We start from the raw sequence: 13,199 nt of genomic DNA, 5'->3' as shown, positions 1-13,199 counted from the left end.
CACAGCTACGTGGCAGCACCGCTGTAGCACCCACACCCAGCACGACTACAGGCGTGTTACAAAGCCATGCCCATGGCTGCCGATGGGTGTTATCCACTGCAAAAATCCTACCCACATTGCTCAGGGAAACAGGCAATGAAGCTGGGCAGCCACCGCTTCCACCCATAACAGTAATGGACATGAAAGGGCCTCCAGCCACACGATCTGCATCTGGATCCAGATTCCAACCCCCCAGGAATGGGGGTGTTGGGCTCTAGAGGCTGGCTTCAGCCTATTTTCTCATGCTCTCCTCAGACACTAACGGATGGAGCCTCACACCTTCCTGTGCAGTAGATGAGCATTATTATCCCCACTGCTACCAGTGGGGAAACTGAGGCACAGAGCAGGGATGTGATTTGCCCAAAATCACACAACAGGGCAGTAACAGAGCTGGGAAGAGATCTGTCTTCTGGCTCCCAGCCTCCTGCTCTCACCACTAGACTAAGCTCCCGCCCTTTCGGCCAGTAAACTCATGCTGTCTCCTGCTGCTTTGTCCACCCTAGCTTCACAGCGCCTGCAAAGAGCTCTTTGGGAAGAAGTGCCCCCTAGGACAGTACAAGGTCTCCATAATCCCGCCAACTGCCCTGAACAGCATCGACTCTGATGGTGAGTACTGGATCCAAGGACTGCTGGCTGCCAGTCAGGCTGGGGCAGAGCCAGCAGGGGGACGCGGGAAGGCACTTCCTTTGAGCTTGATTAGAGTGTCCTGAATGGCTGGAACTGAGTCTCTGAGACCTTGTGGCTCTCAGGATTCCAGCTCTCCTGCGCTACCCCAGCCATGGGGGCATCAGCGGAGAGACCCATAGATCAGGCCCACTGAGCTTGTTCGTCTTTCCGGGGTGTCCAATACAGCTGATCCAGAGGACTACAGACTGGGCCCTGTTGCAGCTTGTTGAGGCGCCGACATTGCTGGCAGAAATCCACCCCACGCTGCCCTGCTGCTGCAGGGGACACAGGGAAGGAGCTGGCACTCTCCAGGATGTACTGGCTGCCATGTAGGAGCCCTGGAGGCCCCCTGGGGAGCTATGCTGAGGCTGACCTCTCAATCCACTTAGCCAGGCACTTGCAGCTCCTGCTTCCCTGCAGATGGAGCCACAATCACTTCCTGAGCGGGGAAAGTGCCTTTGAATGGCTAAGAAGTGGGAAAGATCAATGCAGGCAGCTCGCTGCGTGGTTCATGCTGGGAGCTGCCTTCTCCATCCTCCCCAGCCTCATCTCTTACCTGCATCCCTTGCTGCGTTATCTATAGCACAGCCTGCCAGACCCCAGTCCAGAGCCATAACTAGGTATTTTAGTGCACCGGGTAAGCAAGAATATTGGCACCCCCTAGAAGTGATTCTGGGCAGGGCATGTGGGGTCATGTCCCACCCAGATTTCTGCCTTTCATTTAACACAGAGGTTTTCAACCGGGGGGCATCTCCTGCCAGTGGATTGGAAGTTGGTGGGAGCCCCTTGGGCCCCTGGCTCTCCACACTGTGGGAACCAGGGTGCTGTCTGGCTGCCCGGCAACCCTCCCTGCCTTGGTCTCCAAGCCAGGCCACCTCTACACGGCCGGGTGCTTCCCAGGCAGACCGGGTGGCACAGCTCCAGGCTGCACCCCTGACATGCTCTTGGCTCTTCCCTGAAGAAGCCTGACGCCAGCTGACGACACCCCATGGAGCCCAGTTGCCAGCAGCGAGTGAGTGCCTCGGGGAGCGTCTCATGGCAGTGCCCCACAGTTTGAAAATCTCTATGCTAAATGGAAGGCAGAAATCAGGGGGGCGTATGCCCCCTATGCTGCCCCATTTTTCTGCCCCCTGGGTGGCTGCCCTGCTCGCCCTGCCCTGGTTACAGCCCTGCTCTGGTCCCTGGGCAGTGCATCATCCATGTCTCTTGCTATCTGGCAGATGGGGTCCTCATTTCCGCCTCTGCCCTGCCAGGGGACCAGCTGCTCCAAGTAGCTACTGAGAGGATTTCTCCTTGTGGTCACAGATGCAAAGCAAGGTGGGATCTGTCCTCTGCAGGATCCAGGCACCAGCTCTTCTCCTCTTCCGGCTGCTCTGGCAGAAGCACCGTCTAAGGGGGCTGTGCAAAATGAGGGATGTCTCTCTCCTGGCCTGATGCTCAGCCACCCCTATGCCCCAGGGCACATTCCTGTCTCTCCTCCGATCACATACGGTGTCATTTTTTGATTTCATGCCAATGGCAGGGAGGGAGGGGCCCCGAAGCCATGCTCTGCAGCTCTCCCCACCCCTGTTGGCAGCTCTGGGGCCATTTCTCAGCACAGATGGGCAGAGGGAGGAATACATTTCGGTGCAATGAGCAGCATTGCCCCAGTGGGCTACTTCTGTGATTATTTTCCTAGCTTCAAAGGGGAGGGACAATTAATCTTTGTGCTGCAGCTTTGGGAGGGAGTTCCCTCATTGTGCATACAGCATGGCACAGCACGGCAGGCATGGTAGTGTTGTGACCGAGACTCCGGATTCGAAAGCCCCTGTCAGGGCGAGAGAACACTTTGTGGGTGTAATAACAGGGGCACTGTATTACTAGTGCTTTGAGATCCTTGGATGGAAGGCGCCATAGACGGGTAAAGATGGGCAACCATCGATCCGCTGGATCCAGGTATACGCGTAAGAGATCTAGTCAAGTGCCTGATGAATCTGCGTATGGCTGAGAAGCCCAATTTGAGAGCAACACAGCGTTACAAATTTCACAGATCCATGTGTTGTCTACGTTGTAATCAAAGATTAGTCCCTCGCATGAACAGAAATAACTTTGACTGAGTGTTGCGCCTGGCGCACAATGCAGGCCAGAGCATCAGAGGGAAAGGAAAGGGGCCATGGTGGTAGTGGGGAAGAGATGCTAGCACAGGGTTTGAATTGAGACGGAGAGGTGGATTGGGGCGGGCGTTCCAGGCAGCAGCTGCAGAGGAGAAGGCTCTTGCAGCAATGTTAGTGAGCATGGAGAGGATCCTGGGGTGAGGTGGGAGGGAGGTTAGAGCAGCAGTGTCTAGGTGGCTGGGTGGGAAGATTGCCCTACCAAGGGGTTTCTGCTGTAACTGGGGTCGCAGGCTGGGAGAGGTGAAAAACCCTGTGCTAGGGCTTGCTGACAGCCCCTCGGTCTGAGAGCTGATCGTCTGGGGCAAAGTTTTCAAAAGGAGCCGAGGTCTGTTTTCAGAAGGGAGCTGTCGAACGCCAATGGGATTTTAGGGGCCTCCGGCACTTCTGGGACTCAGCTTCCTACGTCACTGGCAGCATTTTGATGACATTCCCCAGATCTTGGACTGAGGAGACGTTATCCCTGTCTGGGACTCGCTGTCATCCCCAAATCAGCCCAGGAGGTTCAGAAACTGTTTAAATCCAGGTTGCCCAGTCTCCTTGTAACTGAGACAAGCCACTCCCTCTCCCCTCTGTAGCATCCCTTCATGCACTCACTGCCCACAATCTTCCCTCCAGAGCCTTCGCTTGGCAGTGAGCACTGACTCTGTCCTCTCCAATCCTTGATCCTTTTACCATCCCAGATGCTTTTTTCGGGGCCTGCTCCGATTCCCTGGTAGCCACCTGTAGAGGACAACCCCCATGCACAACCCTCCCCCCCCCCCCCCCCCAGCTAAAGGCTTTGTTTCAGCCATTGTCTATTGGAGTCAGTCTGAGGATGGGACATGACAGGGCGCTGCTCACACAGCGCCACTACCCAAAGTAACTGGGGTGTTTCTGCCAGATTGATCAGCGGTGAAAGAGTTTCAGTGGAATTCCCGTCATTGGGCTTCTGGATCAGCATACCCACTGCTCTGTTCTTAGCACAACGCTGAGCCACATCTCCTGTTGTGCATTGAAGTCAATAGGGCGATGCTGATTTACAGCTGCTATGGCTTCTCTGGTGATTGTTTCAGTCTGTCTGTCTGCAGACTCAGGCAGACAACAGTGCATTGCTTCAAACTTGGGTCCCTCGCTGCAGACGGAACCCTCTCCGAGTGAAGGTTCAGGTTCTGCAAACGCTGCTGGGGCTAGCTGAGAAGCACCTAACAGTGCTGACTCTAACCCCGGGATCCAGCCAGTGCTGTGTAAATGTGGCTGTAATGGAGTTACTGCTGATTTACACTGGTGTGGGAGGAGAACTGGGCCATGCATCACTCCAGTGTTTCATCTCATTTCCCCTTTTAAGCATCCTAAGATTGCACTTGTCTTTGAAATAATATCCCTGCATTGGACACTGCCTAGTGATTGTTCATCAGCCACTACCCCAGGTCTTTTTCTTTCTCTCGGGCTGGCCCTGATTGCTCCCTCCGCCCCTGTGTTTGTGGCTTTTCTTCTCTGTGTAGCACCCTGGTCTTGTGCTCATTTTTATTCCTGTCACTTACCCATGGCAGGTTGAGTCTGTGTAGACAGTGACTTCTGAAATATTCATCATGTGCACTCTAGTTCTCTCTCATCTGGCGGTCTGATCAGTGTGGTTTCCACCCCTTCGTCCAGGTTGCTGGGAAGTCTTTGGACAGTTGGAGCTGATAACGAACCCTGAGGGCGGCCCGTGGACACAGCTTCCAGTCAGAACTGGCACCTGGCCCCACTGCCGTCTGTTCTGTAGCATCTCAGTGTCATCCTAACTCACCTTGTTTCATCAAGGGGCATGGGATCAAATGCCTTTCCCAAATCCTGGAAATAGAATCTACGCTGTATTTGCCTTATCTATTTCTGCACAGCAGTTACCTTGTCCGAGAATGAGATTAGATTAGTTTGATATGATGGGCTGGGCTTTGATTTAGAAAACTCTGCAGCCTTTTCTGTATAGCATCAATTTCCCCAACTCTGCCCCGGCAAATGTGTCTGCTTATCCAGCCCTGGAGCCAAGGCTGTCCGGTTTCCTAGGTCTGCTTTAGTGCCAGTCTCCCAGGAGCAACGGGATGGGAGTAATAACAGCTCTGAGAGTTTTTAGCCAAATTCTCTAATACTCTTGGGAGGCTTCCATCTGGCTTGAGCCGAGCTAAATATGTTCTCCTCCTCCGGATATTTGCTTGCTTGGTTTTTAATGATTTTGCTGCTTCTGTCATCCGGTGGCTCATCTGCCTCTCTCATTACTCACTGGGACACTGTCAGAGTAACAAGCAGGCATTTAAAAAAAATATGGCTGTGCTACTAATAATCTACCTCTCCCCGGTCTCTCTCCCACCTTCTCCCCCATGCTGTCTCCTGTGCTTGAGAAATGGTGGCAGGCCGCTCCTTAGCATCCCTCATGGGGGGAGGGGAAAAGCATTGTGCAAACACCTGTCTCTTGCCTGCCTGAGACTGCTGGAGCTGAAGTCTTTTTCAGCACCTCTGTGGGGGTTGGGTTTAACTCACTCACAGCTTGGACAGTGATACCAGCTCACTCAGTTTCCCTGCCTGGTTCTCATGGGCCAAGTCACAGGCAGCTGTGGTGTTTGGATTTCAAGACCCTGGGTTTCCTTTCTCCTCGAGCATCAAACACTAAGCTTTGCTTAGTCCTCGTTGCACTCAGTGCTCGCTGCTTTCCCCAGGGACCCTGCTGGATTCTTCCTTCATAGGATCATAGAATATCAGGATTGGAAGGGACCTCAGGAGGTCATCTAGTCCAACCCCCTGCTCAAATGGGGACCAATCCCCAGACAGATTTTTACCCCAGTTCCCTAAATGGCCCCCTCAAGGATTGAACTCACAGCCCTGGGTTTAGCATGCCAATGCTCAAACCACTGAGCTATCCCTCTCCTTGCTCAAACTTGCGATGGCCCATGGATTCTTCCTTCCCCTCTATCACCTCCACACGCCTTTCCTTCCCCTCTGGGGACTGCAGGTTTCTCCCTCCTCCTCAGCCCTTACTCGCCCCGACTGCAGGTGCCTGTGTCTCCTTTCAGGGCCTTGTAGGTGGTTTCATTTGTCCTGTGCCCCCTGAGTGTCTGCCTGGGGCTGCCCCCTGAGTGTCTGCCTGGGGCTGCCTGGGAATGCCAGTTTGGTGCCCTGTTAGGAGGAGGTCTCTGTGAGGTCAGGACTTTCTCTCCAACCCCTTACCAGACCCTATGTTGGATCCAATTAGATTTCAAATATCACAGCGAGATTTCTCTTCCTGCTTCCTCACACACTAAGATTTTCTGGATGGTTCAGATAAGTTAGCTCTTCCGCTTGCAACCTACGCACTGACTCAACATCTCCTGGTGGTTTGGTTCTCACATCCAATTAATTTGTTCTCTGGCTGTAGCAGATGCTTAGCAATGCCCGGGGAAGGCAGGACATGCCCGGGGAAGGCGGGTAGAGCTGACAAGCTCAGAAAAGTGACAGGAGAACTACAGAGACTTGATTTTTCACGAGCGCGTTCTGGGCAAGCTGCAGACGCTTTCTTGATTGTGGCTATTATAAAAAGGTACTTGGGTGAAACCTCATGGTAATATTTGCCTGCGTCTCTGGCTCTCTGAGGGCCTCCACCAGTTATTGGTGAGGGACGTGTGCTTGTCTGCTCTGAGCTGTCACTCATTTTCATGCATTATTTAGGGTTGCCAACTTGGTAATATTTAAAAGCCAGACATGCCAACAGGAGTTCTGGAACCTCTCTTGCCCCGCCTCTTTCCCCTGAGGCACCACACCTGCCCCTCCTCTCCCCTCAAGGCCCTGCCCCCCATTCACTTCTCCCCCCTTCCCCCGCAGTTGCTTGCGGCTTTCTCCCTCTCTCTCCCACCCCACACCACCCGGGTCGGGAGGGACTCTCATATAAAGCTGAGGCTGGGAGCTGCAGCTGCCCGACGCAGGTAGGAGGTGGCCCTAGCTTAGTAGGGGCTGGCGCGGGTGATGACCCAGCGCCTCCCTTGCCCACAGTAACCGGATGTTCTGTGTCCAGTCAGTACACCCGACTGGACACTGTCAGGTCCCCTTTTTGACCAGACTTTCAGGTCGAAAACTGGGCACCTGACAACTGTAGCATTATTTCATATATTCCAAGGACAGAAGGGAGTACTGTGACCATCAAGTCAGATCTCCTGGATAGCACTAGGGTGACCAGATCACCAAAGACAAATATCGGGACGCGGGGGCGGGGGGGGTGACGTGGGGGGGGGGGGCGGGGCCAAAAAAAAAAAAAAAAACCTTCCTCCGCAAGCGCTGGAGGGAGGCCCGGGAGACTCAGGGGAAGCACGGGGCCGGGGTGAGTAACAGTCCGGCCTGGTCCCTTGCAGGCAGGACTCAGTTGGGCGGTAGGGCGAGGAGGGGGGCGGCCCGCGGGGCCAGGCGGCAGCTGTTCTCACCCCCGGCCAGCGGGACTCGGGAGCAGCCGCTGCTGCAGCTCCCACTGCCGCGGGGGCAGGAAGCGGCCATGGCGCTCCGCGGCTGCGGCTCTGGCGCCCCCGAACCCCCCGAGCCGGGGCCTGCTGCGGGGACCCAGCAGCGCGCATGCTGGGCCCAGCCCCTGGCCAGTCGCGTCTGGGCTGCTGCCCAGCTGGTGCTATCCCGCGGCGGCCCCGGAGTGGGGGCAGCAGGCCCCAGCCCCCCCGTCCTGCAGGGGAACGAACGGGGCTGGGCTGCCGATGCCTCCGCCCCGGGGCCGCCGCGGGATAGCACCAGCTGGGCAGCCCAGACTTGCCTAGCCAGGGGCTGGGCCCAGCGTACGCGCTGCTGCAGGCCCCGGCTCGGGGGGTTCGGGGGCGCCAGAGCCGCCGAGCGCCATGGCCGCTTCCTCCCCCGTCGCCTGGCCCCGCGGGTCGCCCCCCTCCTCTCCCAACCACCCAACTGAGTCCTGCCTGCACTGGGCCAGGCCGGACTGTTACTCACCCCGGCCCCGCGCTTCCCCTGCGTCTCCCGGGCCTCCCTCCAGCGCTTGTGGAGGGAGGGGGAATGGTGAGCCCGGGGAAGAGGCGGGGATTCGGGGAGGGAGCCAATCGGGGGAGGAGGGGGCGGAGTCGGGGCAGGGGGGGGGGCGCGAGCACTTCCAGGCTCGAGGCTCGGGGCATTTCCTTGTTTGTCCAGTGTCCCGACCGACATGCAGTCGGGACACTGGACAAACAAGGAAATGCCCCGAGCCTCGAGCCCGGAAGTGCTCGCGCCCCCCCCCTGTTGGAAGTTTGTCCAGTGTCCCGACCGACATGCGGTCGGGACGCGGGACAAACAAGGAAATATCGGGACGGTCCCGATAAAATCGGGACGTCTGGTCACCCTAGATAGCACAGGCCAGAGAACTTTCTGTTCCTGTTTGAACGGAAGCAGATCTTTTAGAAAAACTTCCAACCTTGATTTAAAAGCTGCCAGAATCCACCATGACCTTGGCAATTTGTTCCAATGGTTAATCTCCCTGACTGTTAAAAATGTATGCTGAGTTCCGTTCTGAGTTTGTCTAGCTTGAACTTCCAGCCATTGGATCTTGTTATACCTTCATCTGCTAGAGTAAAGAATCTATTATCTATTTTTTGTTCTCCATGTAAGTACTAATAAGTCATGATCAAGTCAGCCCTTAGCCTTTTCTTTGTTAAACTAAATAGATTGAGCATATTTTCCAATCCTTTAGTAATTCTCGTGGCTCTTCTCTAAACTCAGTCCAATTTATCACCATCATTCTTGAATTGCGGACACCAGAACAGGACATAATATTCCAGCAGTGGTGCCTAATACAGAGGTAAAATCACCTCTCTTCTCCTACTCACGATCCCCCTGTTTATACATCCAAAGATTACTCCTGTGGGAATTCTGTGCCACTGCGCACATGCAGAATTTATGTCCCCCACAGATTTCTTTGCTTCCCTGCAGAAAAATGACTTTCTGACAGGGAAGCAAAGGGAACCCATAAGAGCGGTCATGTGACCCTCCCCAGCACTATGTTTCGGGTTCCCAGGGCAGCTGGCAGAAAGGTAAATCACTGTGGGGCAGGGGGCGGGACTGGGGAAGATACTGCTGGTGGCTCCTACCTTGCGCCGGGCTCAGCTGCTAGTCCCGGCTGGGCTGGGAGGATGGGACTTCCTCTTCCCCTCCACGGCATCCAAAGTCGTGTCAGACACCCCTGCAGATTTCTCACCCCGGCTGTAAGAAGCTTTGCAAACTCCCTCCCCTCTTCCGCCACGCTTCCTGCACCCATTGCTCCTCAGCTGCAGGGGGAGGGTTCACTGTACAAGCAGCTGGTCCCCCATCCGCCCAACCTCTGCGCATCCAGACCCCCTCATACTCAGACCCCCACACCGAGCCTCACCCCCCACCCCCGCACCCAGAACCCCAGCTGACTAGCCCCACTCTCCCTTCACCTGGACCATTCCAATGAGTAACCAGCACTTGGATCTCCACCCTACCAAGCCCCAACCAGCTGCACTTGGATCCCCACTCCACTGAGCCCCACTCCCCCAGCATCTGGATCCCCACACTGAGCCCCTCACACCTAGACCCCTCTGCCGAGTTCCTTCCCCCCCCCCAACATGCAGACCTCCGCCCCCTCCCCCGCCAAGTCTCAGCCACCTTCACCTGGACCCTCCAGCAGAGTCCCATTACCGTTGCACCCAGATGCCCCCTCGCACCCGGATCCCTCCTGAGCCGCCTACATCCAGATTGCCCCATACAGAACCCTCTCAACACACTACTGGATTCCCCCCCCCCCCCCACTAAGCCCCTCCACACATGGATCCTGCCTTGCTGAGCCTGTCTGCCCACACCTGGTGCACCTGTCATGGAGGAGCAGGGCCCTGGGGTGTTTCTGGGGCAGGCCTAGTCCTTGCGCTGTGTCAGGGTTGGGTGCAGCTCCACCGCTGAGTCCGTGTTCCGGGGGCGGGGGGCTGCACAGTGATCTCCCACCTCTTTGCAACCAGCGGCTTGTGCTCCCCAATGCCATGCTGGAGCCTCCACATTTATTTGACAAATAAAATTTTAAAATATTGTGCGCAGAATTTTTAATTTTTTGGCGTAGAATGCCCTCAGGAGTAAAAGATCATACAGCCCTTTTGGCTACAGCATCACACTTGGCACTCATGTCCAGCTGATTATCCAGTATGACCCCCAAGTCTTTTTCAAAGTTGCTGTTTCCCAGGATAGAGTCCCCATCCTGTAAGTATGGCACATTCTTTCTTTGTTCCTAGATGTATGACTTTACCTTTGGATGTATTGAAATGAATATTGTTTGCTTGTGCCCAACTTACCAAGTGACCGAATGGTTTGGACCATGCCATCTTGTGGTGCCTTAGATCCAGTCATCATAACTGGTGGAAACAATGCTTTTTGGAAAGTCACCATAGCTTATTATTGAGGTGTTCTTATCTCCTGGTGATGTAGAACCCGGAGCTGTGTGGTCCAGGATGGGAATAGTATGAGGATGTAGGTTACAGCAGCAGCAGCAGCAGAGTTGTGTGAGGAGCCCAGGGCTGGAGTAGGCTGGGGGGACTGTGGGTTGGGATTGATGTGATGGGAAAACCTCCACAGCTGAATCCCTCCCGCTAGCTAGGGCTGTCAGGTCGTTGGTGTCACACCCATCTCTCTCTCTCCCAGAAGACATGCACACTTACTGGAAGTGAGTCTGTGTAGTCACAAAGCTGCGCTTCAGAGCTGGCGAAGGAAGACCCCTCCCTTTCTGGAAGCAGCACTGGGCAGAGCAGAGAGCGAAGCTGACAGTCCTTCCCGGCAGCATGCATCATACTGGGCACTGTGCGGCACTCAGCATGCCCAGTGCAGAATGCAGAACTGGGCCTTTCACGAGAAGAGTAGCAAAAGAAAGCGACTCCACGGCCAAGTGCAGCGGAGGCGGCTGCGGGCTCCAGGCCAGCTATCGATCCCTGTCTGTAGCGGTGCCAGCCCTGATCCATTAGCAGATTTCATTTCCAATTTAATTTCTTTAAAAGTGCTGCACTGATTGTAAATCCTTTGTGGTCTCCCAGATTGTTCATCTGGAGTTTACTTAACAGTCAGTGGTTTGCTCAGCTAATGCCGTGCATCCTCTGCTGAGCCCTGACTGCCTCGCAGCAAAAAGCCCGCCAAGGATTTGCTCCTGCCTGTAGAAAACAAGGGCTGTTTTCCAGCCACACACCCAGCAGCCTTTCCTGATTTCTACACTCCATTCCCAGATCCCAACCTTGGTCAGACAGCCTCTGCTTGTGCCTTCTGCAGCATGGCCCCAATTCAGGATAGCACTTATACACTTTGAGTGCAGAAGGTGGGGGCCCGCAAGGATTTTAAAAATTAATACTGGCCGCTCCAGGCTTGTATTAAACTCCCAAGGTTACAGCTTCTCTCTGGCCTTGGATGGGTAGATGCTGCACCACCCAAATGCAAAAAACCCCTTTGAACCCAGGAAGGCGCACTTGGGAATTCCTCCCTGTGGGGTACCCTCAAGCCCTTTCATTCTCCCCCCCCCCAACTCCCTGGGGAAGAGCTGAGAAAGAAAACAAAGGAAATTAGCTGTTGCTACTAACTAATCAAACAACATGCACAAACCTCTTAGACACCAAAAATTCAATCCTGTTTTTTAAAAAGGTAAATTTTATCAAAAACAAAAAAGAAAGAAAATACATCTGGAACTTAGGCTTTGCTAGATTTTAAAAGAGCAATTCTGAAAATTAAGCACCCAAAATAGCTTTCTTGGGGGTTCAGCTTAAAGGTTACAAGGAAACAAAAGCATCTGGGGTTAGCACAGAGGAGTCCATTAGCCATAAGAAATCAACAGAAATAACCCTAATTGCATCTTTCTAAACATTCCTGATCTACTTACACATTTGGGGGTTCCAGATAAGTAGTTCTTGGTATGATCTGATGATTTATGATCATACCTGGCTTAAAGCTGCTTACAGCATTGCTGCTCTGCATCTCCGCTCTCCGGAGAACAAAAAACAGACAAAGGGAAGTTTTTTCCCAATTTTAAAAAGTTCTAGCCCTCCCATTGGCTCTTTTACATAAGAACATAAGAGTGGCTGTACCGGGTCAGACCAAAGGTCCATCTAGCCCAGTATGCTGTCTACCGACAGTGGCCAATGCCAGGTGCCCCAGAGGGAGTGAGCCCAACAGGCAATGATCAAGTGACCTCTCTCCTGCCATCCATCTCCACCCTCTGACAAACAGAGGCTAGGGACACCCTTCCTAACCCATCCTGGCTAATAGCCATTAACGGACTTAACCTCCATGAGGATATCCAGTTCTCTTTTAAATGCTCTTATAGTCCTAATCTTCACAACCTCCTCAGGCAAGGAGTTCCACAAGTTGACTGTGCGCTGCGTGAAGAAGAACTTCCTTTTATTTGTTTTAAACCTGCTGCCCATTAATTTCATTTGGTGGACCCTAGTTCTTATATTATGGGAACAAGTAAATAACTTTTCCTTATTTACTTTCTCTACATCACTCATGATTTTATATACCTCTATCATATCCCCCCTTAGTCTTCTCTTTTCCAAGATGAAAAGTCCTAGCCTCTTTAATCTCTCCTCATATGGGACTCGTTCCAAACCCCTAATCATTTTAGTTGCCCTTCTCTGAACCTTTTCTAATGCCAGTATATCTTTTTTGAGATGAGGAGACCACATCTGTACGCAGTATTCAAGATGTGGGTGTACCATGGATTTATATAAGGGCAATAAGATATTCTCCGTCTTATTCTCTATCCCTTTTTTAATGATTCTCATAGACTCATAGACTCTAAGGTCAGAAGGGACCATTATGATCATCTAGTCTGACCTCCCGCATGATGCGGGCCACAAAAGCTGACCCACCCACTCCTGGAAGAATTCTCTCCCTTGACTCAGCTGTTGAAGTCCCCAAATAATGATTTAAAGACTTCAAATTGCTGAGAATCCTCCAGCAAGCGACCCCTGCCCCATGCTGCGGAGGACGGCAAAAAACCTCCAGGGCCTCTGCCAATCTACCCTGGAGGAAAATTCCTTCCCAACCCCAAATATGGCGATCAGCTGAACCCCGAGCATGCGGGCAAGATTCTCTAGCCAGACCCTCTGGAAAAAGTTCTCTGTAGTAACTTTTAATATCCCATCATTGACCATTGTTGCTAATTACCAGCGATGGCACATTATTGACTTATTGACTAAAATCACTTTATCCCATCAAACCATCCCCTCCATAAACCTATCAAGCTTAATCTTAAAGCCAGAGAGGTCTTTTGCCCCCACTGTTTCCCTCGGAAGGCTGTTCCAAAATTTCACCCCTCTGATGGTTAGAAACCTTGGTCTAATTTCAAGCCTAAACTTCCTCACGGCCAGTTTATATCCATTTGTTCTCGTG

The 13,199-nt window shown here is 53.4% G+C and overlaps 1 protein-coding gene across 10 annotated transcripts in view; it reads left to right on the top strand.

The window, feature by feature from the left end:
- Positions 1–13,199, top strand: part of DGKK (diacylglycerol kinase kappa) — a 185,266-nt gene that overhangs the window by 113,142 nt on the left and 58,925 nt on the right. For all 10 annotated transcript variants that reach the window (XM_005279165.5, XM_005279164.5, XM_005279163.5 and 7 more), the window contains one exon: positions 543–645. In XM_005279165.5, coding sequence (XP_005279222.1) covers positions 543–645 — 103 coding nt within the window. The remainder of the gene's footprint in view (positions 1–542; positions 646–13,199) is intronic.

Source organism: Chrysemys picta, chromosome 9, assembly GCF_011386835.1.
Source record: "Chrysemys picta bellii isolate R12L10 chromosome 9, ASM1138683v2, whole genome shotgun sequence".
NCBI classification, from domain to species: domain Eukaryota; kingdom Metazoa; phylum Chordata; order Testudines; family Emydidae; genus Chrysemys; species Chrysemys picta.
The sequence above is the reverse complement of the archived record's forward strand: the minus strand, read 5'-3'. Positions and strand labels throughout refer to the sequence as shown.